General features: G+C 47.7%; 4 protein-coding genes across 4 annotated transcripts; 2 read left to right on the forward strand and 2 right to left on the reverse strand.

Moving 5' to 3' along the window:
• Positions 1–1588: 1588 nt before the first annotated feature.
• LOC121310084 (potassium channel subfamily K member 13-like) lies at positions 1589–5756 on the reverse strand. Its single transcript, XM_041243322.1, has 2 exons — positions 4534–5756; positions 1589–3316 (listed from the first exon to the last, which is right to left on the reverse strand). Exons 1-2 carry the CDS (start codon positions 4883–4885, stop codon positions 1698–1700), a joined length of 1971 nt encoding a protein of 656 aa, XP_041099256.1. The 5' UTR covers positions 4886–5756; the 3' UTR covers positions 1589–1697.
• Positions 5757–7993: 2237 nt separating this feature from the next.
• Positions 7994–12936, forward strand: LOC121310083 (forkhead box protein N2-like). The gene is made up of 5 exons (XM_041243321.1): positions 7994–8050; positions 9618–10164; positions 10759–10862; positions 11587–11645; positions 12500–12936. The coding sequence occupies exons 2-5, from the start codon at positions 9631–9633 to the stop codon at positions 12907–12909; spliced, it is 1107 nt and encodes a 368-aa protein (XP_041099255.1). The 5' UTR covers positions 7994–8050; positions 9618–9630; the 3' UTR covers positions 12910–12936.
• Positions 12937–14285: 1349 nt separating this feature from the next.
• Positions 14286–15867, reverse strand: tmem223 (transmembrane protein 223). The gene is made up of 2 exons (XM_041243337.1): positions 15303–15867; positions 14286–14748 (listed from the first exon to the last, which is right to left on the reverse strand). The coding sequence occupies exons 1-2, from the start codon at positions 15808–15810 to the stop codon at positions 14456–14458; spliced, it is 801 nt and encodes a 266-aa protein (XP_041099271.1). The 5' UTR covers positions 15811–15867; the 3' UTR covers positions 14286–14455.
• Positions 15868–17028: 1161 nt separating this feature from the next.
• On the forward strand, positions 17029–26808 carry LOC121310089 (atlastin-3-like). Its single transcript, XM_041243336.1, has 13 exons — positions 17029–17135; positions 19535–19779; positions 20051–20188; positions 20715–20819; positions 20992–21042; positions 21294–21350; positions 21517–21609; positions 21767–21905; positions 22734–22861; positions 23636–23692; positions 23978–24049; positions 25670–26101; positions 26385–26808. The coding sequence occupies exons 2-13, from the start codon at positions 19561–19563 to the stop codon at positions 26463–26465; spliced, it is 1572 nt and encodes a 523-aa protein (XP_041099270.1). The 5' UTR covers positions 17029–17135; positions 19535–19560; the 3' UTR covers positions 26466–26808.
• Positions 26809–27013: the final 205 nt, after the last annotated feature.

Below are 27013 nucleotides of genomic sequence, written 5' to 3' on the forward strand. Positions count from 1 at the left end.
ACGGCAGAGCTGACTCTCTCTAGCGGAACGGTAAGGCGTTCGTCTTTTAGCTTCAGCGGTCGGTTCCAGCCCTCGTCCCTCCATTCAGTTCAATGAGATTAATTCTTATTTTTAAATGAGTCATTCAGCAGAGGCTTTTTATCCAGAGACTTGCAGAGACTAGGAGGGTGAACTCTGCTTCATCAACAACCGCTGCTGCTGCTGCAGAGTCTCTTCCAATAGGACCTCGTTTGTTTTATGGCTCATCTGAAGGACGGAGCACAAGGAGGTGAAGTGACTTGCTCAGGGTCCCACGCACGCAGTGAGCCAGCGGCTGAGCTGGGATTGAACTGGGAACCAGCAACAAGCCCCTTTCTTTAGCCAGTGGAACCACCAATTCATTACAAACAACTCAGACAGCACAACAGCAACAACTGAAGACGTTTCTGCCTCTACTTGATCAGCCCCACTTTTATTAAAAGTTTGCAGTTCAGAACTACAGTAAAAGTAACGCATCAACTCAAGGCAACAAAGATTTACATGAATGGCTTTCTTTATAAATCACAACCTGATTATCTTCTAGGAGGATTCAAAGCTGAAATGGAGAAAATAATTATAATATGACAATAAAGATAATAGCATTAATACTAATAATAATAATAATATAATAATAATAATAATAATAATAATAATAATAATAATAATAATAATAATGTTCAGGTTACAATGATATTTCAAACTGAGGCAGCTAACTCAAATGGAAATGTTTAACCCAATTAGCTAGACACCCTGTTATAAGTGACAGATCTTGTACAGCTTTGGAAATAGAAGAGGTGTTACGTGAACAATAAAAAATGATTTATTTTCCAAGAACTTGTGCTTTTTTATTCAGTCGGCAGCATCCTTAGCGTGAGATCAAAGATCGTGTCTGAATAATTCATACATCTCAGCCTGCTGCAAATTATTTATAGTTCATAAATAATGCATTGCATCCTTGGCTAATTAATTTGTTCTCATAACCATCAATAAATATATCACTGGAGGGGGGAATATTACAAGAAAATGTATCTTGTGAAATAAACCCTTAGCTCTGCCCTGTTGTGCCTTTCCATCGCTGTATAGGTCTCCAATGTGCAGTTTGGAAAGAAACACACATGCTAAAACAAGCATTTCGTTTTTCAAGTTGCAATGATCCCTTATACACCGATTCTAGCTCTGTAGCTTTAAGGTTTGGTCTTGGAGAATGAGGTCTAATCGCTCCTCCCACTAGAAGAGAGGCATTGTGGGTGCGTGATTAGAGGAAAGAGTTGGATACCCAGCAAATGAAGCATATGGCTGTTAACAATTCACCTGCCCTTTAATACGCTCTCCTAGCCTCTCTGAATCTACCCTCTCTGATTCTACCCTCTCCCATTCTCTCCTACCCTCTCCGATTCTACCCTCCCATCCTTCCCTACCCTCTCCCATCCTTCCCATCCTCACTACTCTCTCATCCTCCCCTATACTCTCCAACTCTCTCCTATGCTCTCCAACTCTCTCCCACCCCTCCCTACACTCTTCCATCCTCTCCCATCCTCTGCTACTCTCCTCCATCCTCTCCACTCCTCCTTTGCCATTTCCCATTCTCTCCTACACTCTCCTATCCTTTCCAATCCTCTCCTACTCTTCTCCATCCTCTCCTATCCTCAACGACGGCTCAAACCAGCATCTCCTTCAGTCTAAGTGTTCTCCTGTGTTTCGGTGGTTCTCTGCTGGTGCCGGGAGATCTTTCTCTTACTAGTCTCTGCGAACCTGTCGTTCATGACAGCCAGGGACCCCACTCCACTCAGGAACTTGTTTCTGGGGGCACAGACCCTCGTCTTTGTCACGGCAGGCCCCCCGCTGCTCAGGGACTCTCTGGGGGGCTCCGTAGCGCCAGACCGACTCGCCCGCTGGCCCGGGACCGCGGGAGAGGGGACGCCACGGGTCAGCCCGTGACCGGAGCGGCTCGGCCTCTCCGTCATCTTCCTCCGGTAGTCGCCGGGCTGGTCCAGCGATGAAGAGGCTTGCTCGCTTCCCCCCGGCCGCTGATTCAAAGGCGCCGGGGACTCGACTCTGCCGGAGGGCAGTCCATTCTGGGAGTCCCTCCCTCCGCTGCTTTGGGTGAGGCTCTCGAGGTTGGCCAGGGATCCCACCCCGCTCGAGGGATCCCCCGGGCCGTCGGTGGCCCCCAAGGAGGCGGGAGACCCAGGAAACGCGCAACGGCTTCTGCTCTCGCTGGCTGGAGACCCCTGTGTGCTGGAGAGACAGTGGCGGTGGAGGAGGAGACGATGGTCGCTGGTTTCCTGCTGAAGCAGCAGCAGCCTGGCCGAGCCGATGACGGGCAGCCCGTTGCCATGGCGCTCTGACGTTTCTGCCAGCTTGTTGTTCATGATCGCCAGGGAGCCGATATCCCTCAGCAGGCCCTTCTCAAGCTCGCGGCGGTCTTCGCTGCCGGCCGCTCCCTCGACGCCGCCCCCCCAAGCCACAATGAGATGCCCATTGGCGGCTTCGGGTCCTGGCAGCCTGGGGGCGTCCGTTGCCGTCGCCCGATTGTTATTGGCCAGGAAGTCGCGGATGGCGCTCATCTCCACGGAGACCCGCCGGGCGTCCGTCTCACTCTCCAACGCAGCTTCCGTATCCAGGGAGACCTCGCTCCTCGTCGGGTGGCGGCCCCCCGAAGCTGGCAAGGGGGCCACCCTGTGCCGCCTACCTCCCAGGACCCACTGCGGCTTCTCGGCCCTCCTCCGGGGGAGGGAGCAGCAGCAGAGGCTAAGCAGCCAGTTGAGAAACTGTTTGATGACGATGGAGATGACGTTGAACAGGGAGTAGAGGCAGCAGACCCCCAGCACAATGAAGGAGAAGTTCCCCAGGCCGTAGAGCGACTGGTTCTCATAGGACCCCCGCTGTCCGCTCACCAGATCCCCAAACCCGATGGTGCTGAAAGCCACGAAGCAGAAATACAGGGAGTCCACGAAGCTCCAGCCCTCGGCCGGGGTGTACAGAGAGGAGGCACAGAGAGCGATCAGGGACACCGCCAGCCCCAGGATTAGCATCACGTTGTAAACCGAGGGTTTCCAGGCAGGCAGCCGGCAGGGCTCCCCTCCTCCTCCCTCCTCCCGCCCGGGGTCGGTTTCCGGGTCCCACCCTCGGAGACACAACCTCCCTCGCCTGAAGGCCTTCATCAGCACAGCCAACAGCGTGATCACGCGCTCCAGGAAAAGGTTGAAGAAGAGGATGGTGCCAGCGCAGCCCATCATGCCATAGAAAATGAGGAATATTTTACCAGTGGCTGTGGCGGGCGTGGTCATGCCAAATCCTGGGTGGAAAAAAAAGAAAAAATCTTTATTTAAAACAGTTTGCAAAAATGTACTTGAGTTGGGAGCAACAGAACGATTTAAAAAAAAAACGCGCATAAAACAAAACAGCGAGGCAGGAGTAACAGCAAGGCTGATCGAACAGATTATTCCATTATTCACACTCTCCGCAGAAATCAGGGGCTGACAATCAGGTCGAGGGGCGCCTGTGTGGATCAGGGGGCACTGATCAGGGGGGCTGATTCACCGTTCAGAGTGAAGAGGCAGCTGCTCGGGTTTGTGAGGATCTCTGCTTTTCTGAGACTCTGGGGAGGACAGCGACCCACGCAAACCCGAGCAGCGGTTTCTTGACTCCTTTCACCCTGAATGGTGAATCAGCCTGATAAAAGCCGAAGCACTTCGGAGCTCAGTCAGTAATTATACAGACGCACTCGCAGCCGTGTTTAGCGCAGGGAGGTTCGGCTTATTAGTTGCCTTCTGGAAAGCTGCAATTGTGTTTTTGCAATTAAAAGGCAGGCTTTGCGTGTTGCACTTGTCCTTAGCATCTGCGAAGTGTCTGTTCGATAACGTGACGTTTACTCCAGCCCACTTAGTATGGAACACGGGAGGGGGGGGGGGGGGGGCTTTACAAGGAGGGGGGGGGGGGGGGCTTCCCTGTGCTTTACCAGACCTCTCTGTGCTTTACAATGCTTCCCTATGCTTTACCAGACCTCTCTGTGCTTTACAATGCTTCCCTGTGCTTTACCAGACCTCTCTGTGCTTTACAATGCTTCCCTATGCTTTACCAGACCTCTCTGTGCTTTACAATGCTTCCCTATGCTTTACCAGACCTCTCTGTGCTTTACAATGCTTCCCTATGCTTTACCAGACCTCTCTGTGCTTTACAATGCTTCCCTGTGCTTTACCAGACCTCTCTGTGCTTTACAATGCTTCCCTGTGCTTTACCAGACCTCTCTGTGCTTTACAATGCCTATGCTTTACCAGACCTCTCTGTGCTTTACAATGCTTCCCTATGCTTTACCAAACCTCTCTGTAATAACAGCCAAGCAATAATAAAACAAATACTAATAAATAATAATAATAATAATAATAATAATAATAATAATAATATAATAATAATAATAATAATAATAATAATTCCACGTGGTTCATATGTACGAGACAAGTTTCACATATACGCCTTGAACGGGACTGCTCTTACTATATATAATTTCCTCACCAATCGTCGACACGACCGTCCCCACGAAGTAGAAAGCTCCGGCGAAGTCCCAGCGAGGTCTCAGGGCATCCACCCGGAACCCCGTGGCCATGGCCACCTCGTACTCCCGCAGGAAGCGGCGGAACTCCCCGGGGCTGATGTTAAACCTCTGGCTGAAGCCGAGCAGGGTCCGGTTCCACCGCCGGTGGCTGTCGACCTCGACGGGGTGTTCGATGGCGGAGAACACGGCGGCGCCGCACAGGAGGTACCCGGCCATGAGCAGCGCCAGCAGGGCGATCCGCGCGTTCTCCTCGTTCAGGTGCAGGTCGCCTAACCCGGGGGCACCGCGGGACCCAGAAAACGGGGGTGCCATGGTGGCATGTTTGGGTTTAGGGGCCGTGTCAACCGAATACAGCTCAGCAGACCGGACAAGCCCTCTGTTTTTGCCCCTTTTCGATTTCAGCTTAATACCTCTCTCTCTCTCTCTCACACACACACACACACAACCGCGCAAATACGCAATTAACTCATCATTCTACACGCTGGCAGTTCAGTAAAACAGATCTAATCTACGCCTATACACTCCCGTGCTAATGAAATCTATTAGGTTATGATATTAATCCAGCTGCACTCAATACTAGACATACACGCCGTCTGGAGAAACTCCAGTCTTCATTTCTCGGCATGTTGTTGTCGCTGTTATTTCTTTATTTGTTGCAATGTTGACATTAATCAATCAGACAGCCCCGCGACGCAACAGCTGATCAGTCACTCTCCTGTTCCAGCTCAAATCGAAGCTCAATTCCGCTCCAGGAAAAAAAATATATATATATACACACACACACAAAAAGGATTAAGACAGCATCAAAAACAAAAAAGGAGCGGTCTTTGAACGATTGTCCGGATACTAATTGTTGTATTGATTGAAACGGGGATGCTAATCCCGATAGACACTTCATGCTCCAGACACTGAACTGTGCTTTTTCAACGCCTCCTCAAATCCTTTTGAATTTTGAAGGCGTCCCCCGAATGTATCCACAGCGTAGAAAGCTCCCCCCAGAGCTGTCGTTTTCTTGTTATTATAGCCATAGCAACTGCGTCCACACACTGCAAAAAATATATATATAAAGTATCTTAATCCGTGCAGAGCGACAACGACAAGCGACAGCACGATGCAGACCCGTTTCCCTGCTTCGCGTTATCAAGCTGTGATTTCATGCAGCCATTATAAGACCTTATTTCAAACCAGGTTGGTTCGGAGGGGGGGGGGGGGGGGGGGGGTTCTTCAAATATATATATATACCGGTATGTTAATCAATTTCATGAGTGCAAAAGCTTTTAACTGTATCCTAACTTAAGTTTACAATATATATATTTATATTATATATTTTGTTTTTAATAATATAAATAATAATAATAATAATAATAATAATAATAATAATAATAATAATAATATAATAATATCTTTATTTTTATATAGCGCCTTGCATAGTGGACCACCATCACAAAGCGCTTTACAGAGGCAGGCTGTGAACTGCGCATTACAGGCAGAGTCGCTCACAGTAGGACATTGTCCTTATGTCATCACTGCTGGTGCATGCTTTGTGAGACAGCCCGATAAGGACTGGCTGACTGGGAGACTCAAAAGCAGACGCGCCTTTCATCCGGTGTCCTGCAGCGTCACTATGGTAACCGAAGACACCCCTTTATCAGCGGGGTGCAGAGCAACACGCGTTAGCGCCTTCAACGCATCCACGAGTAAGCGAGCGCTTTAAATACATCACCACCAATACACGCAGTTATATTCGACAACTATTTTTATTGTCTATGTTATATATAGAGGGTGTTTCTATTATTATTATTATTATTATTATTATTATTATTATTATTATTATTATTATTATTATGATAACTGCCCTGAAGTTCAGAGAAACGACAATGGGTAATTCCATTTAAAAAGCATGCTGTATGCAGCTGGCAGCAGCGGGATCAGCTTTCCCATGCCGGTTAAAGGCAGCATTTTAATAAGTAACAACCCCGCCTGTCTCCCGCTGGGGTAACTCTTTCACTGCTGTTAATAGCGCTAGATTAACAACGAATAGGTAAGAGATAGGGTCTGTTTACTCGCTCGCTGCGCGCTGCGCGTTTTCATCTACCGCTGTGCTTTAGAATTCAAAATGATTTGTACTTTTAAAAAAAAAAACTTTTTACTGGTGCTATAAACTAGGTTAATAATTAGCAAATACCACCGACGATACATTATGCATTGGGCAGCTGGCTCTTTGAGCTAACACACACACACACACACACACACACACACACACACACACACACACACACACACACACACACACACTGCTGTGCAAAAGTCTCGGACGTGTTGCATTGTTCTACTCTGATGCATTATCAGCAATTTACTCAAAGCCTCCACTAGTGTTTTCTTCTATTATAACAACCTTGACTTGCATAAAGAAGGAAACACATTGAGTGAAATCGCTCGCATCGCTCCATTTTCAAGGTGTGGCATCCGAAGCATAATCAACAAGTACAGAGAAACACCATCTGGAATTGACAAACCCAGGACTGGAAGACCCACAAAGCTGTCCAACAAGGATGAGCGATACTTGAAGATAATATCCTTCAGGAACAGAAAGAAGGCAAGCGTTGAATTGAGAACAGGACTGGCAGAAGGCACAGGTGCCGCTGTCCATCCATCAGCAGTCCGAAGCACCTTTGAGCATCGTTCCAGAGTCCAGTCTCTGTGTTCTTGTGCATGTTTCAGCCCCCTTTCTGAACGGAGGTATTCTTACTGCAACACATCCTTTAAATCCTCATTTCAAGAGCGACCTTCGTACTGTTGATTTGATTAATTTAATTTGTTGATGTTCATAATTCATCAGAGTAGAACAATGAAACGTGTCTGAGACTTTTGCACATAATATATATATATATATATATATATATATATATATATATATATATATATATATATATATAACAATTTAATTCACACATTTGTAATCAAAATAAAACAAACTACTATGGGTAAATCGATCGTTATAAACACATTAACAATATACAGAAAACAAACAGGGGGCTTTTAAAATATAACAATACCGTGCAACATGAAGTATTATATACACTATCATTATACTGCTGTGCATTTCTGTATGCAACTGTGTTAATCTCAACTGAAGGCGTTATAGAGACCAGTAACGGATTAGCTACGTTACAAACAAGCGCCCGGCTTTATGGAAACAGTTTTCTTTTTAAAAAATATTTTTACAATCTAAAACTACCCACGTACTAACCTTACAGTTCAAACCCGTTATTTAAATACTCGCTCTGTTTTTTTGTTTTTAAAAACGCAGTGTTATTGTTTAAAAACTTTGTGTAAAATAGAGTCTGTCGCTTTAAAACAAGGCTGGGGGGGGGGGGGGGGGGGGGGGGGGGGTGACTAAAGCGTCTTTTCGTTTCCATGGCGACGGTGAAAGATAATCCCTTTTGTAAATTTCCCTCTCTGGTCTAGCCACGAAAGGTAAGAACAGAAACAAGGGGAGTGTTATTTAATTTCTATTTCTTTATTTGTGTCCCCCCTAGCGGCACGCTGTAATGATAATGCATCTTAATATGTTGTTTCCAAATATAAAAAAAAAAACAAAAAAAAACGTGTTTTTGTTTCGAGACTTGCTTTCAACAACTAACACGGTTATTCATTTATTTTTAACCCAGGTTTGTTTGCGTATTTATTATAATTATTATTATTATTTTTTTGCAACAAATGCATATCGTTTGCGAGGTTTAATTAAACTGCGCCACGGCTGCTGTGTATCGTTTTATATATTATTCGTCAGGAACTGGAAACAGAAAGCGTAAAAATAATAATAACAATAATAATAATAATAATAATAATAATAATAATAATAATAATAAAATACAAATTTGCACGCCATCTCGTCTTTCTTTTCTTTTTTTTTTAATACAATACGGTGTACATTCACACCTTGCACCTTATTAAACTCACGATTCACTGGACTGAATAATTATAATACCCTTCATTGTGTGTGTGTGTGTGTTGAGAAAGCATACGCGTTATTTCTTAATGAAATTTAAAACAAACGCTGCATGATTTTGGAAAGTTGTCCGGTCCCAGTCCTGAGCCCCAGGCGAGTTAATCCGTGCCCCTTGTTCTTGTAAATCTTTGAACCCGGTTTCTCTGTGCAGCTGACTCGAAGCTGTATTGATTAACCGATAACCGAGATTCACCGACAAAATAACCTGCAGTTGCCCGACTTTGTACAAAGACAGAGAGAGAGGTGAAAGTCCTTTATTTCTGCACCTTGCTGCGGCTTCTAACATTAAACAGTGTTTTGTTTGTTTAATATTTATTTTCAGCGTTGAAAGTTTGTCAGATTGTGTGTTGGATTTCCTATACCTCGTTCCTAATCTTCACGGCAAAGTTTTTGAAAAACTAAATTACAATGCCAGCCTACAGCTCTGGCCAAAAGTTTGGCATCACCCTCCCTCTCCTCTCTCTACAGAATGAACTAATTTTGCTTCATAAAGTCGAATGAAAGCTGCTGAATAATGTTTGGTTAACTTATTGAATTACACACCAGCGCTTTGTAGTTTTCCCTCCCATATAGGTAACGAAAAAACTGAAGCAAATTTAAAAAATGTGACGTTTCAAAATGTAAACTTTTGCGATATCATTGTGTCTTTGATTACATGATATTAAATAAAAAATATCTAGTTCACCCTTTTGATGGATAAAAGCATCTTCTATGTGAGTTTGCAATACTACTAAAGCAAATAATAAAAAAGGTGACGTTTCAAAATGTAAACTTTTGCGATATCATTGTGTCTTTGATTACATGATATTAAATAAAATATCTAAAAAAATATCTATTATTCTGCAGCAGCAGCAGCGGTTGTTGATGAAGCAGAATAAATAATAAATAATAATAATAATAATAATAATAATAATAATAGGTGACACTGGCTGTTACTTCTACAAAGACTGATGAAGTCCATAACAGCAAACTAGAACTGAACAAGAACTCAATACAAATCCACCACAAACGTGTTTTGTTTCCCCTATGCAGGAGAGAGAGAGAGATGGACCCTGAAGCTGCCAGCCCAGAGCCGCCTCTTCACCCTCCCCCCCCTCTCCCGCCGCCCCCAGGACCCCGGCACCGGGGGGCGCCAGCGAGCAGCCGGTGCGACGAAGAGCTGACCAGCCTGAACTGGCTCCACGAGAACACCAACCTGCTTCAAGAGCTGAGGCTGGGGGGAGATGGGGAGCAACCCCCGTCTCTCACCACCCTCCTCCTCCGAGGCGCGCTCACGGACTGCCAGGGCCACGGACAGGGCTCCCCCAGGATCCAGCTCCCTCCTGGGGCTGGCGAGCCCAGGTCAGACCCCGCTTCCACCTCCTCGTCGTGCTGCAAGCCCCCTTACTCCTTCAGCAGCCTGATCTTCATGGCCATCGACGGCTCTCCCAACCGGTGCCTCCCGGTGAAGGATATCTACGACTGGATCCTGGTCTCTTTTCCCTACTTCCAGAAAGCGCCGGCGGGCTGGAAAAACTCCATCCGGCACAACCTGTCCCTGAGCAAGTGCTTCAAGAAGATGAGGAAGGACAAGAGCAAGGTGCCTCGGAACGCATTTAGCGTTTCAGATCCCAGATTGAATTATTAGATTTGGCAGAAGCCTTTACCCAAGGTGACTTACAGATATTACAAGGCAGCACAGGGTTACAATGCAAGCTTCAGATACAGTGTAGTTTACAGAAAGTGCAAATAATACCCCACTAGAATACAACATGAACTAGGATGCAACAAGTTAAGATCACAACAGGCTATATCTGCAATGACGTCTTAGTTGTGCGATAATAAAGGTTCAATTTCTAGGAGTTGAGCTTCATAGCGATTAAAGCCACTGTTTACATATTTGAAGTTCTGCTGGTCAAAGCAGTTAGAGAAAGGGGCTTGATACCAGGAGGTTCAAATCCCAGCTCAGCCACTGACTCGCTGTGTGCGTGAGACCCTGAGCAAGTCACTGAACCTCCTTGTGCTCCGTCCTTCGGACGAGACGCAAAACGAACGCGATCCTATTGGAAGTGACTCTGCAGCAGCAGCAGTCGTTGTTGATGAAGCAGAGTTCACCCTCCTAGTCTCTGCGAGTCGCTTTGGATAAAAGCGTCTGCTGAATGACTCAATAATAATAATAATGGTGTCGTTCCAGAACATGGGAAAGGGCTCGCTGTGGAGCGTGGACCCGGATTACAGACCTGCCCTCCTGGAAGCTGTCCGGAAAACCAGCAGCTGCATCGGGACACTCCAGCTAATGTGAGTAACTCCTCGAAGAAAGAGCACCTCTGTATTACTGCATGGGAATTCTGCAGATTTTCCCATGGTTATACACTGAGCATCAAAAGAAACCGATCGCTTATATTTGGATAAAATTCACTAGCTGTGATCGAAAAATGACAAACTCTGTTTCAGAGCAGGCGCGATGACTTTTTATCGTGCTCATTAACAGTTGACGTCACGAAGATGCTGCAGAATGATCTGTTGGTTCTCGGGCAGGTGTTGTGACTCTTGGTCTCCCGGTCCTGTCATTGACAGAGCGTGTCTGGTTATAGCGTCTCGGCAAGGTTTGAAATCGCTGGCTGTGAGCGCCCAAGACGGAGAGCCACAGCCCGCTGCCCCAGCCCAGCCTCCAGCGTGCCGATCGCACGAAGGCGCTGCTCTTTGACAGACGTTGGTGTTTTTCTGTGATTTTTCTTTATTGCTTTTATTCAAGCTTGCAAGTCAGCAGCTGAAATCGCTCCACATCCAGCGTCCAACCAACTGTCAGTGTCCATCATTTATATACCTTGTTTGCTTTTGAAAATAACCGTGTTCTAATAGCGCTACGTTTCTTTTGATGCTCGGTATACTTTGCATCTGGCGTAGTATGAAGTTTTTGGAGGGGGGGTCGTTGTGAAGGGCGTGATGTACAAACAGCCTGATCCATTGCTTGCTTGCTTTATAATCCACAAGTTAACTGCTGTTGATTCTGTGCTTTCAGGACAGACTGCAGCCCCAGCGTTGCAGCTCCCTACACAGAGGAGCCCTGCGATTATCCAGGTCAGTACACTGCGATACAATTCACCTTTCTATAGAGCCTTCCATCACAGGGAACCCAAAGCACCTCACACACACATACAATAACCGCTCAAATACAAACACTAATACAAAACTGATTAAAGCAGAAATTATTTAAAAAAAAAAAAACGTAGACCATGCATTTTGCATTACCTTACTGGGTGTGGATTTAAAATCGCCAGTTTGTGCAGCATAATAAAAATAATGCTTTGCTTTGAGGAGAAATACTAAATTAATAATAAATATGAGTCCCCCCCCCCCCCCCCCCCCCCCCCCATTCACCCCTCTCCTTGCGCCTGCTTTGGAAATGCTTCGTCAGGGGGGAGAGCCCCATCGAACGGAGACCGTTCGCTCTCACACACCTTTCAAACGGCGTGCGGCTCGGCTTGTGTCCCGTCGCCGTGGAGACGGCCGTATCTCGGGCAACGCAGGCGGGTTTTTTTTTCTAGTGCGTCGGCAGGCGAGGGGAAAAAAAAAAAAAAAACAAGACTTTAACCTGCTGGCATATGTAACGGATTTACCAGCGAGCAGGAGGATGATGGGAAATGTAGTTCTGAGAGGGGCAATGCAGGTACATGGGAAGCCATCTCGAGACAGGGAATGCAATTTAAAAAGTTTTAAAAAGTGGTCAAAATGCAAAACAAACACACACAGCGCTTACGTAAACAGCTGTCGCAACACCTGGGAACGTGCAACACAATCAAATAAGAAGGTCCTGATGTGCCCTTTTAAGGTTAGTGTTAACGCCTTGCCCTCCAGCCCTTCTCAGTTCCCGTTTGCTGTTGGCTAAACACGTTTCACCATCGATAATCCCGTCCTGTTTCATTTACCTTCAGGCTCCGAACCCCAAAATCCTTCCCCGGTCGCCGTCTCCCCCGACGCCCCCTGCCTCTGGGGGTCAAACCCTTTGACCTCCGACCCCAGCGAGGACCACAACTACAGCATCTACAAGATGGCAGCCTGCCTGGCGGCCGGGGGCGTGTTCCAGGTGGATGTGGGCGTGGCCGGGCCCGGGGGGGAGGGGCTGGAGGAGCTGGGGGCGATCGAGTACTGCGAGGAGGAGGAGGAGGAGGAAGGGGGGGGCTGCGTCAAGGACCCCCTGGCGGACAGCGGCTACATCGAGTATTTTGTGTTCGAGGCGGAGGGCGGCGCCAGCGTGGACCTGCGGGTTCTGGAGCCCGATCTGGACCTGCAGGAAGCGGCCGGGTCTCTCCTCAACCTGGCCGGCCTCAGTTACTCGCATTAAAGGCAGCGCTGTTTTGTTTTTTTCAAATATTGAGTCGTCTGGTGTGTTTTTTTTTTTATTCCGACCCCCTGCCCTCCTTAACTTCTCTTTCTCAATCCCCTTCCTCCTCTTTCTCCCTCCCTATCCCTCTCGACCCCTCTCCCTCTCACCTCCTCCCTCTCCCCTTCTCTCTGCCCCTCTCCCTGTCCCTCACTCTCTTCCTCTCCCTATCCCTCTCCCTCTCACCTCCTCCCTCTCCCCTTCTCTCCGTCCCTCACTCTCTTCCTCTCCCTGTCCCTCTCCCTCTCACCTCCTCCCTCTCCCCTTCTCTCTGCCCCTCTCTCTCTTCCTCTCCCTGTCCCTCTCCCTCTCACCTCCTCCCTCTCCCCTTCTCTCTGCCCCTCTCTCCCTGTCCCTCACTCTCTTCCTCTCCCTGTCACTCTTCTTCCCTCTTTCTTACACCTCCCTCTCTCTACACCTGTGTCCCTCCTCTCCTCTACCTCCTCTCTGTCCCCTTCTGTATGCCCGTTTCCCTCTCTCCTCCCCCTGTCCCTCTTCCTCTCAGTCCCTCTCTTCCTCTCCTCTTCCCCCTCTCTGTCCCCCTCTCCCTTTAAATTTGCTAAAACTGAATTTCATAACTGCAGGTACACTCATTTTTGCAGAGCTGGAGGGAAGTACATTTCTACACACAGAGAGTTAGAAATGCACGGAATAGACTACCAGCTGAAGCAGTAGGATCTAAAACACTGCGAGCATTTAAAAAAATATATATATTATTTGCAGACAAGGGGCAAGCCTTGATGGGCTGAAGGACCTTTACTCGGCTCCTGTTGCACAGCAGTGTCACCCGCTCCAGATTTTAATACCAGCTTGATCAGCCACACACTGTGTCTCGTTCTTAAACTCATACTAAAGCCAGGAGTGGATCACAGCGCTGTGCAACGGGAGTCTCTGTGTGAAGTGTACAGCCCGATCCCGTCCTGGAAATTCAAGGTTTCACTGCAGCTGTAAGCCAGCGGTATAAAAACAAAACAGAACTTCTCTTCTGTGCCAGATGCCGACGTCACAAAGGCTCCCCTTCACAGCCAGCCGCTGAATCACTGCCTCCACTGAACACTCACTCAAAACAGAAGCAGGGCACTCATTTTTTGTAGAGCGCTATTTTATTTTTTTACAACCCAGAACGTCATTACTAGCTCAAGTGCAGCTGTACACCGAAAAAACGTCCCATGTCAAACTCCTGGCTCCAGATCATTGCAATATTAATAATAATAATACAAGACTTCATTGAGGGGAGCTCTGAACCCCAGGACTGGGTGCAGCAGCAGCAGGGCTAGTGTGAGTTTCTAACCCTGCTCAAACTCCTGCCTCCTGATCATTGCAATATTAATAAGAATAATACTAGACTTCATTGAGGGGAGCTCTGAACCCCAGGACTGGGTGCAGCAGCAGCAGGGCTAGTGTGAGTTTCTCACTCCCTGTACAGGAAATCATCCACACAGTTCAGAAAGCATTGGGGACCCAACCCTGGCTTCAGTATAAACGAATGGCACGTGCGTTCGGCTCCTCAGAGCTTCCTGTAGGCCCCCACAGTGACGTCAAAGAGCCTGGCGTTGTGGAACCGGCCTTGCTTGTCGAGCAGGAAGTAGAAGGCGTGACCCTTGACCCGGACGGGGATCATGGAGGGCGCCTCGGCACGGTGGGCCACGCAGGACACGTGGCGCAGGGGGGCGCTGAAGCTGGACGTGCCCCCGAAGGGGTAGTAGGTGGTGAAGGTGACCTCCTGTCCGCCGCGGTGCAAGAGGACCCTGCTGACTGACCGGCGTGCGAAGACAGAGCCAGCAACCAGGACCAGAGAGCCTGGAGAGAGAGAGAGAGAGAGAGGGAGAGAGAGAGAGAGAGAGAGAGAGAGAGAGAGAGAGAGAGAGAGAGAGAGAGAGAGAGGAGGAAAGAGAGAGAGAAACAGAGCGCCAGAGAGAGAGGGAGGAGAGACAGAGAGAGAGAGAGAGAGGAGAGAGGGAGGAGAGAGAGAGAGAGAGAGAGGAGAGACAGAGAGAGAAAGACAGAGCGCCAGAGAGAGGGAGGAGAAAGAGAGAAGCTTTTTTAGTGCTGCACAAACCGATATATATCTATATATATACACACACACACACTATTGCAATAGTAAGGCAAATGTAAAATCACTATTCAAATGTAATTTTGCAGGCATGTGTACTCTACTAATCTAATCGCTAGAATACAATAACCTTCACTGCTCCATCAGCACACAGCAGAGGGGGGCTGTTCAGAGGGTATAAGAGCCTTGCTTTCTCCCTCTCTGCTCCATCAGCACACACAGCGCTGTAAAGTTTACTGATCAGTACATTTCGACTGTCACAACAAACCCAATAAATAAATAAACGCGCAGTTCTTACCCACGGTCAGGCACGACACGGTGAAGCCGTATCTCCACTTGCTCGACCCCAGATTGAGCGACACGCCCCCGAGTTTGGGCAGACCCTTCCCGGCGGCGGCGGCGGCGTCGTGCGTGATCACCGTCTCCTTCAGACCGGTGAAGGCGAAATGCGCCAGCGAGACCCAGAACAGAAACTGCCCGGCGCAGAAAAACCCCAGCAACCGGAAAAACGCCCCCCTGTCGTGCTCGAACAGCACGACGTCCTTCGACACGGCGGTGGAGACCGAGCGAAAGCGAGTCCTGCAGAAGCACGAACCCCCGCCGCTAATCGCACAGCTGGCGTGCAAAACAGCGCCGCGGTTTGATAACGAAGACGTCCGGCGGCATGCATTTACGCCAGGGCTACTATTGGCAAGCGAGGCGCTACCGCACTTTGCAAACCGCGCTGTGGTCGAGATTAAACCACAAACGGGGCTTTGTGTGAAACATCTTCTCGCAGCCGATGCAAAGCACTTTAGATAAATCATTTCAAGCCTAGTGACTCTTTGCAAGGCGTAAAAACACGCCGGTGAGCCCCGACCCCCGGTAAGTTTGCTTGCAGTGCAGACAGCAGCGGTCATGTTTCCGCCTACAAAACAGACGCGTCGCAAAAAAGATTTGCGACAGCAGGAAGAGGTCAGAAAAAAACGAGCCATGTTTTATTCAAAAGCGGTGCAAATCCCCCCCCCCCAAAAAAACTAAACTTTTACTTTGAAAATAGTTTCTCTCTCGCTTTCCGTGCGTTACAATAGGGTGTTGTTAATTGCTTCCTAGCCCGGGTCGGACACGCCTCTAGTCAGGGTAGCAGTGAAGGCTCATAGGCTACATGCGGGTTTCCAAACATGCGTTTTTTAAAAATATAATGTGATCCAGTCCGGTTATCAACAAAAAAAAAAAAAAAAAAGATCGCATTGCATTATCCTAATTATTTACTACAGGCGTTCTCTATTAAAAAAAAAACCACTTAGAATCACAGTTAGGAGTTTTAAACGCTCCATCTGATCACACGCTGTACTAGAACCCTCTGTTATGGTTCTAGAACCCGGCAAAAAAAAGGGTTCTAGATTTTTCTGCACGGAACTCCCGCGTGTCCAGCAGCTTTTGCAACCCCAGCACATTGCAGCTGTGAAATCGCAGTGCAAACTCTCTCACTTGTCATGCATTTTTTTTTTTTCTGCAGCCTGTTGAGACAAACGGTTTCCCGTTCGGTCTCTGTAGCGGTAGATCACGTCATTGTGACCGGGAGCCAGGGCGTGGTGCGTGAGTCGCAGGGCTTCCGAGACGGATTCCGCTTCTGTCGGGCTGCAGCGGGGTTTGCATTGAGGGAGGCTGCAAATCGGTATTGGGTGTGAGTTTGGGAGGTCCAGAGCGTAAAAAGGACACACGCACGATAGTAATAAAATCTGTTATTGTAACCGGCGACAGCTCACGTTGCAAATACCAGCGCTGTTATTGCATGCGCATATATAACAATTTATTTACAGGTTAGCATACGTCTATATTGTCTACAGCACGATCTGTGTTTATTTAAAATACGATGTCAGCTTCCAGCGATACTCATGACCCGGCTTCGGCCGAAAAAGGGATTGTGACAGGACTACAACTACCGAGACGCCACAGTGGAAATCACAACGCATCCTGGGAGATGTAGTTTTCCAATTCACTTGCCGTTCACGGTTTGGCAAACGGCCATAAAAAAAAAACTACAAGTCCCAGAAGCTACCGCGCATTTTATCTGTGGCTAAACTTGTTGTGACTGTCAAGAGACTCCAGGAGCTTGAACGGGTTTTGGTAGCTTGTTATCGGACGTCAGGTAAAAAGCGTGCCCTGTTTTGTGTGTATTCTGTTTAAAAATGATATATTTGCAATATAACAGTAACATCCGCAAACGTGTCGCGCAGTTTGCAGGGGCATTGATGTGTTACGTATCTTATTTCTTACTTAGACTCGGTTTACAAGAACTTTTCAAGTGATGTAAGAAAAATATACATAACCCGCTTAAAAAAACAAAAAACAAAACAAAAAAACATCGTTTCATTTCATTTAGACGCGGTGAAGTCCGCGTTGCGTATGGATTTGCTTGTTAAGTTTCAGTGCGTGTTTATGCATGAGTTGATATGAAATATAATACCTTTTATAATATTATTACCTTTCAACTCCGCTCAGACTTTGCATTTGAAACGGGGCTCGGCACCATTGCGTGTGTGACTCGAGCATATCTATATAATGATGAACTTCGCTAAAAAAATGCCATTATTATTATTATTATTATTATTATTATTATTATTATTATTATTATTATTATTAGTGCTATGTAATTTGAAAGAATACGGCGGCCTGTTATGTTTTGAAGCTTTTTTTTTTATTTTTAATTCTTGTATTTGTGTGTGTGCGTGTTTTTTGTCTATGCATTAATGCTAGTTCGGTTTTTACTGCATGCAAATGAAACTCAAACAAACGCGGTCCTGACCCGGGATGTGTAAACCTCTCCGGTGCTGAGGTACATCGCCCTATACCCCCACCCCACCCCACCCCCCCAAAAATATATATATATATATATTAACCACAGTTCAAAATGGGCGATTTGTTGATTGCTGGCGCGGTTCCTGCCCTGCCCAGCCCTGGCGTGCTCATCATCAGCGTTGTCTGCAGTAAATCACGTTAGTTATTCATTACACTAACCTTTACTTTACTTGAACCTCCCTCAGATCACGCCTAGTAACTTGCTTGCGTGTAAAAAGTATGATATTACTGCGTGAATCCTCTCTGCGGTCATCCAAGTGCAATGCGATCCTTTCTCTTCAGGGCATTATAAAGACTTTCCAACAGTTTTCAAGTTATCACAATGCTTCCAGAAAGTTTCAGGTCTATACGTCAATAACACAGACAAAATATATTGCTTGTAAATTTAGTGCGCATTAAAATTGAGGTGAATTGAAGAAGTGATTGTGAGAAAATGATATATAATATTACACACATACGTTAGTGTTCAGAAGTTTGGAAACACAACAAGACTAGGGCTGGGGATTTGCCCATGTCTTTATCCCAGGAGAGTCACACAGGTGTAACAGGGCAGGGTTACAATGCAGGCTTCATACTTAAACACAGAGTAGTTTACAGCCAGTGCAAATAATAACACTGCTAGAATCCAATATGAACTAGGATGCTGTGTATAATAATAACACTGCTAGAATCCAATATGAACTGGGATGCCGTGTATAATAATAACACTGCTAGAATCCAATATGAACTGGGATGCCGTGTATAATAATAACACTGCTAGAATCCAATATGAACTGGGATGCCGTGTATAATAATAACGCTGCTAGAATCCAATATGAACTGGGACGTGTATAATAATAACACTGCTAGAATATATGAACTAGGATGCCGTGTATAATAATAACACTGCTAGAATCCAATATGAACTAGGATGCCGTGTATAATAATAACACTGCTAGAATCCAATATGAACTAGGATGCCGTGTATAATAATAACACTGCTAGAATCCAATATGAACTAGGATGCTGTGTATAATAATAACACTGCTAGACACTGCCAATATGAACTAGGATGCTGTGTATAATAATAACACTGCTAGAATCCAATATGAACTGGGATGCCGTGTATAATAATAACACTGCTAGAATCCAATATGAACTAGGATGCCGTGTATAATAATAACACTGCTAGAATCCAATATGAACTAGGATGCCGTGTATAATAATAACACTGCTAGAATACAATATGAACTAGGATGCCGTGTATAATAATAACACTGCTAGAATCCAATATGAACTAGGATGCCGTGTATAATAATAACACTGCTAGAATCCAATATGAACTAGGATGCCGTGTATAATAATAACACTGCTAGAATCCAATATGAACTAGGATGCCGTGTATAATAATAACACTGCTAGAATCCAATATGAACTAGGATGCCGTGTATAATAATAACGCTGCTAGAATCCAAGATGAACTAGGATGCAGCCAGTTAGGATCACAGCTAGTTATTAGTGTTAGCGGTGCAAGGATAGTGCATCAGCTGAGGGTCCTGCGACGTGGTGCTGAGGTCAGGTGAGTCCAGCGCTGAGCAGGAGAGTGGATCCTCAGTGCGTTCTTAGTTCCACACACCTGATTCTCCAGACCAGGAGTCCTTATTGATGTGAAGGCGCTGGCTGAGGAAACGTGTGTTCTTGACCCGGCAGGAGAGCCAGCCCAGCCTGCCTGAGAGATGCCAGAACCGGAACCGGAGAGCGGGCCGCGGCCGGTGCAGATCATCCACGTGCACAAGCAGGAGCACACCTTCGAGCTGGACGTGGCGGCGCTGGAGAGCGTGCTGCTGCAGGAGGGCGTGCGTGACCTCGACGTGGTCGTGGTGTCTGTCGCGGGGGCCTTCCGCAAGGGGAAGTCCTTCCTGCTGGACTTCATGCTTCGCTACATGAGCCGACAGGTAGGGGGAGACGGAGAGCAAGGGGGAGAGAAAGAGGGGTGGGAGAACGAGCAAGGGAGGGAGCACTGGCTTCCAGTAGGCTAGTAAGACTCCAGCTGCACAGCAGTGTGATCCATACCTGGTTTCACTAGGAGTTTAACAATAAGACTCCTTTGAGCTTGTTGCCTAGACGCCCTGGGGCTGATCAAGCTGGCATTAGCGGGTGAAACGGCTATTCGGACCCTGCGTCTTTCTGCATTCCAAACGTGACCCCTCGTTGTGCCCCCTGCAGAAGCTGGGCCCCGCGTGGCTCGGAGAGGATGGCGAGCCGCTGACTGGCTTCTCGTGGCGGGGCGGTTCTGATCCGGAGACCACGGGCATCCAGATCTGGAGCGAGGTGTTCACTGTGGAGAAACCTGGTGGCAAGCAGGTGCTCGACTTTCTGATCTTGCTTTTCCAAAATAATAATAAAAAAAAAAAAAATGTAGAATAATAATAATAATAAAGTCTAGTTGCTCTTGAATTGCAAGAATGACACTTGTTTCAGTGTCGTGGTGTGTGTGTTCCTTGTTGGCAGTTGTTGTGTGTGTGTGTGTGTGTGTGTGTGTGTGTGTGTGTGTGTGTGTGTGTGTATGTGTTGCAGTTCCCTGTTTCAGTGCTGTGGTGTGTGTGTGTGTGTTGCAGTTCCTTGTTTCAGTGTCGTGGTGTGTGTGTGTGTGTTGCAGTTCCTTGTTTCAGTGCTGTGGTGTGTGTGTGTGTGTGTGTGTGTGTGTGTGTGTGTGTGTGTGTGTGTGTTGCAGTTCCCTGTTTCAGTGCTGTGGTGTGTGTGTGTGTGTTGCAGTTCCTTGTTTCAGTGCTGTGGTGTGTGTGTGTGTGTTGCAGTTCCTTGTTTCAGTGTCGTGGTGTGTGTGTGTGTTGCAGTTCCTTGTTTCAGTGCTGTGGTGTGTGTGTTGCAGGTGGCAGTGGTGCTGATGGATACGCAGGGTGCCTTTGACAGCCAGTCCACAGTGAAGGACTGCGCCACTATATTCGCTCTCAGCACCATGACCAGCTCCGTGCAGGTGAGTCCAAACTCCCATCACTGGGGCCTTTCTATCAATCTGCAAATCAATCAATCAATCAATACTCAATAGTTTGTGAGTCTCAGTCTCACACACACACACACAGAGCTGGGGTTTGACTAGCTGTGATCCTCCTGTTTCTGACTTTCTCTGGTCTGTGTTTTTCTTCCAGATTTACAACCTGTCTCAGAATATACAAGAGGACGACCTGCAGCAGTTACAGGTAGCGCTCGACCCCACTGACCCCCCTGCGCTGCTGCCGTACCAATGAACCACCACAAGGGGGCCCGTGTAGTTGCTGTTGTTTCCTGTTTTATTGTGGCAGGATCTGTCACAGGGTTCCCATGAGGTTCTTGTTTTTGTGTGTGTGTGTGCGTGTGCGTGCGTGTGCGTATCTCTCTCGCTACATCATGTGAGCAGTCAGGAGAAACCATTCCTAACCTTGTGGATTTTCTCACCTCTCTTGTGTTGCAGCTTTTCACAGAATACGGACGCCTTGCTATGGACGAGATCTTCCTCAAACCATTCCAGGTATGGGGGGGGGGGGGGAGCTCTTAATGCTCTTTTGGTTTGGTTTAAGAATGAAGGGCCACTGAATTGCAGTCTCTGAAAAGCTGTGCGGTTGCTGGAGGTGGGGTTTGTTGTGTATGAAATGCCATTGAGTGCACAGGGCGGTTTCTCTCGTTCTGTCCCCCAGTCGCTGATGTTCCTGGTGCGAGACTGGAGCTTCCCTTACGAGTACCACTACGGGCTGAAGGGGGGCATGAACTTCCTGGACAAGCGATTGCAGGTAATTGAGTGAATGGGATCCAGCGGGGGCGTGTCTTGTAAAGGTTCCGGCGGGGGCGTGTCTTGTAAAGGTTCCGGCGGGGGCGTGTCTTGTGACGCTGTGTGGGGGGCTGTGGCGTTCCTCACAGGGTTCCTGTTCGTTGCCCGTCTCTCCCCAGGTGAAGGAGCAGCAGCACGAGGAGATCCAGAATGTCCGCAAGCACATCCACTCCTGCTTCACCAGCGTGTCCTGCTTCCTGCTGCCGCACCCCGGCCTCCAGGTGGCCACCAGCCCCATGTTCCAGGGGCAGCTCGGCGGTACAGCCTCTCCTCCTTCTCTCGTCTCCTCTTCCCCGGTCTCTCCCATCCATCCATCCCTGGTCTCTCATCATATGCCCCCCTCCTTCCCCTCTCCCATCCCTTTTTTCCTGTCCTTCTTGCCCCTCTCGAAGCTGTTTGACTTAAAGCTGTGCTGTTTGACTGTCTGCGGTCCTGTCTCTGCGATCCTGTCTCTGCATTCTGCTTGACTCGCTGCGGTCCGGTCTCTGCGGTCCTGCCATGCAGTTCTGTTTGACTCTCTGTGGTCCTGTCTCTGCAGTTCTGTTTGACTCTCTGCGGTCCTGTCTCTGCGGTTCTGTTTGACTCTCTGCGGTCCTCTCTCTGCAGTTCTGTTTGACTCTGTGCGGTCCTGTCTCTGCGGTTCTGTTTGACTCTCTGCGGTCCTGTCTCTGCAGTTCTGTTAGACGCTCTGCGGTCCTGTCTCTGCGGTCCTGTCTCTGCGGTCCTCTCTCTGCGGTTCTGTTTGATGCTCTGCGGTCCTGTCTCTGCGGTTCTGTTTGATGCCCTGCAGTCCTGTCTCTGCGGTCCTCTCTCTGCGGTTCTGTTTGATGCTCTGCGGTCCTGTCTCTGCGGTTCTGTTTGATGCCCTGCAGTCCTGTCTCTGCGGTCCTGTCTCTGCGGTTCTGTTTGATGCTCTGCGGTCCTGTCTCTGCGGTTCTGTTTGATGCCCTGCGGTCCTGTCTCTGCGGTCCTGTCTCTGCGGTTCTGTTTGATGCTCTGCGGTCCTGTCTCTGCGGTTCTGTTTGATGCCCTGCGGTCCTGTCTCTGCGGTCCTGTTTGACTCTCTGCTGTCCTGTCTCGCTGCAGACATCGCTCCCGAGTTCAAGCAGCAGCTGTCGACGCTGGTGCCCCTCCTGCTGAAGCCGGCCAACCTGATGGAGAAGGAGATCAACGGGTCCAAGGTCACCTGCCGCGGCCTGCTGGAGTACTTCAAGGTGAATGCACTCCCCTGACCCTGACCCTGACCCTGACCCTGACCCTGCTGGAGTACTTCAAGGTGAATGCACTCCCCTGACCCTGACCCTGACCCTGCTGGAGTACTTCAAGGTGAATGCACTCCCCTGACCCTGACCCTGACCCTGCTGGAGTACCAAGGTGAATGCACCCTGACCCTGACCCTGACCCTGCTGGAGTACTTCAAGGTGAATGCACTCCCCTGACCCTGACCCTGCTGGAGTACTTCAAGGTGAATGCACTCCCCTGACCCTGACCCTGCTGGAGTACTTCAAGGTGAATGCACTCCCCTGACCCTGACCCTGACCCTGACCCTGACCCTGACCCTGACACTCACCCTGACCCTGACCCTGACCCTGCACTCCCCTGACCCTGACCCTGCTGGAGTACTTCAAGACTCTGACCCTGACCCTGACCCTGACCCTGACCCTGCTGGAGTACTTCAAGGTGAATGCACTCCCCTGACCCTGCTAGAGTACTTCAAGCTGATTACACTCCCCTCCCCTCCCCACACTGCCAGGGCCTGTTACAATACATCTCTGTGAATACACTTCTCTCTCACACGTCGTGCCTCTCCACACCCCCTCCCTCAGCCCTGTCTTCAGTTCGCTCCTGCTTGCTCCTGGCTCTCGTTTGTCCAGCCCCGCTGTTTTTTTTTTTGCACAGTCACACTGGCACGGCATGTGTGTGAACAGCACCATCTAGTGGTGAAGAAAAGGCATGACTTCATAATTTTATTTTTATTTTTTTCAAAGGCATACATTAAAATCTACCAAGGAGAGGACCTACCTCATCCCAAGTCGATGCTCCAGGTAATAAAATAAAATATATAATATATATTTAAAATAATTTTATCAGGGTTAATTTTATATTCAAGTATAGAAATTATTTAAAAAAAAAATAAATACGTTTTTACGACAGATCGCTGCATCTTATAAATGAGGAAGCTGCTTCTGTTAGACGGTAGTGTTGCACGAGTGCTTGAACTGCAGTCTTCTGCCTCCGTGTCCTGGGCAGAGTTACTGTCCGGCTTCCCGTTTTCACGCGCTTCAGGCTTCCCCTCCAGCCTTCCTTTCAGCTGCTTCTCTGTTTTTCAGGCCACAGCAGAAGCAAATAACCTGGCGGCCGTGGCATCAGCTAAGGGTCTCTACTACAAGAACATGGAGCAGGTACCCTAGAGAAATATTACTGTGCATAATAACAACAACGCTGCTAGAATCCAGTACGAACTGGGAGGCCGTGCATATGGGATGTCGTGTATAATAATAACAACGCTGCTAGAATCCAATATGAACTGGGATGCCGTGTATAATAATAACACTGCTAGAATCCAATATGAACTAGGATGCCGTGTATAATAATAACACTGCTAGAATCCAATATGAACTAGGATGCCGTGTATAATAACAACGCTGCTAGAATCCAATATGAACTAGGATGCCGTGTATAATAATAACACTGCTAGCTGCTAGAATCTGCAATATGAACTAGGATGCCGTGTATAATAATAACACTGCTAGAATCCAATATGAACTAGGATGCCGTGTATAATAATAACACTGCTAGAATCCAATATGAACTAGGATGCCGTGTATAATAATAACACTGCTAGAATCCAATATGAACTAGGATGCCGTGTATAATAATAACACTGCTAGAATACAATATGAACTAGGATGCTGTGTATAATAATAACACTGCTAGAATACAATATGAACTAGGATGCTGTGTATAATAATAACACTGCTAGAATCCAATATGAACTAGGATGCCGTGTATAATAATAACACTGCTAGAATAATAACAATATGAACTAGGATGCCGTGTATAATAATAACACTGCTAGAATCCAATATGAACTGGGATGCCGTGTATAATAATAACACTGCTAGAATACAATATGAACTAGGATGCCGTGTATAATAATAACACTGCTACAATATGAACAGGATGCTGTGTATAATAATAACACTGCTAGAATCCAATATGAACTAGGATGCCGTGTATAATAATAACACTGCTAGAATCCAATATGAACTAGGATGCCGTGTATAATAATAACACTGCTAGAATACAATATGAACTAGGATGCCGTGTATAATAATAACACTGCTAGAATACAATATGAACTAGGATGCCGTGTATAATAATAACACTGCTAGAATCCAATATGAACTAGGATGCCGTGTATAATAATAACACTGCTAGAATCCAATATGAACTAGGATGCCGTGTATAATAATAACACTGCTAGAATCCAATATGAACTAGGATGCCGTGTATAATAATAACACTGCTAGAATCCAATATGAACTAGGATGCCGTGTATAATAATAACACTGCTAGAATCCAATATGAACTAGGATGCCGTGTATAATAATAACACTGCTAGAAGAATCCAATATGAACTAGGATGCCGTGTATAATAATAACGCTGCTAGAATCCAATATGAACTAGGATGCCGTGTATAATAATAACGCTGCTAGAATCCAATATGAACTAGGATGCCGTGTATAATAATAACACTGCTAGAATATGATCCAAAACACAACAGATGTACCTAAAATCGGAACAGAATAGGAGGGGTAAAGGGGTACTGCAATTATACAGCAGTAGATAACCTTGACCTTGAGCCTGACTCTAACAGCGACACTAACACGCTAACCCTGCCCCTAACACCAGCCCCAGCAGTGTTTAAAGAGGAGCTAGTCTCCTGTAGTTTCGTGGCTTGGTCGAGTGTTGCAGAGTTACAGATGTAACCCCCTTCGCTCTTTCCCTCTCTTCCCAGACGTGCGGCGGGGACAAGCCCTACGTGGCCCCCCAGATCCTGGAGGAGAAGCACCTGGCGTTCGTGGCGGTGTCGCTGGAGCACTTCCAGCGGATCAAGAAGATGGGCGGAGCGGACTTCAGTCGGCGCTACCAGGAGCAGCTGGAGGGGGAGCTGGGGGAGCTGTGCGCCGGCTTCCTGAAGCACAACCAGAGCAAGAATGTGTTCGCTGCCTTCCGCACCCCCGCCGTGCTCTTCGGGGTCGTGGTCCTGCTCTACATGCTGTCCGGCGTGGCCGGCTTCCTGGGCGTGGATCTCGTGGCTCAGCTGTGCAACTGCGGCACTGGCCTGGTGCTGATCGGGCTGCTCACCTGGGCCTATATCCGATACTCCGGGCAGTACCGGGAGCTGGGGGGGGTCATCGACTCGGGGGCAACGTTCCTGCTGGATCAGGTGAGTGGGATGAGGAGGGAGAGGGGATAGAGAGACAGAGGGAGAGTGGGAGAGGAGAGGGAGGAGGGAGAGGGGAGAGAGAGAGGGGGAGAGGGAGAGGGGGAGGGAGAGGAGAGTGGGGAGCGGGGGAGAGGGATTGGGAGAGGGGATAGGGAGAGAGTGAGAGGAAGGAGGGAGGGGATGGAAGGGAGAGGGTGGGGAGTGGAGAGGGGTGAGGGTTGCATTACCCAGCGATTGTATTGTCCCGTTCTCCTCCTATCTCTCTACTCTGTTTTCCTTGTAGGCATCCTCCTGCATTAGCAGCACAGCGGCTGGCAAGATGGGGGTCCCCGAGGCTCCCCCCGGCAACAAGAAAGACAGATAACCGCCCCCTTTTTTAAAACACCAGCACCCCCGCAGAAACCGTCTTCCAGTCTTCAGAATCACTCCGTGCCTTAAACCTGCTGCCAGTGGAGAGACCTCCCCTGACCTTCATAGATCAAAGAGAACCGAGTCTTACAAAACCTTCCTTTTCTGACTTCAGAACACAACAAAATACACAAAGGAGAGGAGTCCGTTCTGCCTGTCAGAACTTGTCCAGTTCCGAGCATCTGATTGATCTCAGAACCTTGTCAAGTCGAGTCTTAAAGGGTCCCAGTGATTCTGCCTCAACGACATGGCTAGGTAACCCATTCCATCCCCTCACCACTCTCTGTGAGAAGAAGAGTCTCCTTCATCAACACTACTAGGTAACCCATTCCAAGAAAGCTGCTGAATAATGTTCCCTTGTTAACATATTGAATTGCACCCCCTCTATATAGAATGAACTCCCTCAGCTTCATAGAGTCCAGTGAAAGCTGCTGAATAATGTTCCCTTGTTAACATATTGAATTGCACCCCCTCTATATAGAATGAACTCCCTCAGCTTCATAG

Source organism: Polyodon spathula, unplaced genomic scaffold (genome assembly GCF_017654505.1).
Source record: "Polyodon spathula isolate WHYD16114869_AA unplaced genomic scaffold, ASM1765450v1 scaffolds_1723, whole genome shotgun sequence".
NCBI classification, from domain to species: domain Eukaryota; kingdom Metazoa; phylum Chordata; class Actinopteri; order Acipenseriformes; family Polyodontidae; genus Polyodon; species Polyodon spathula.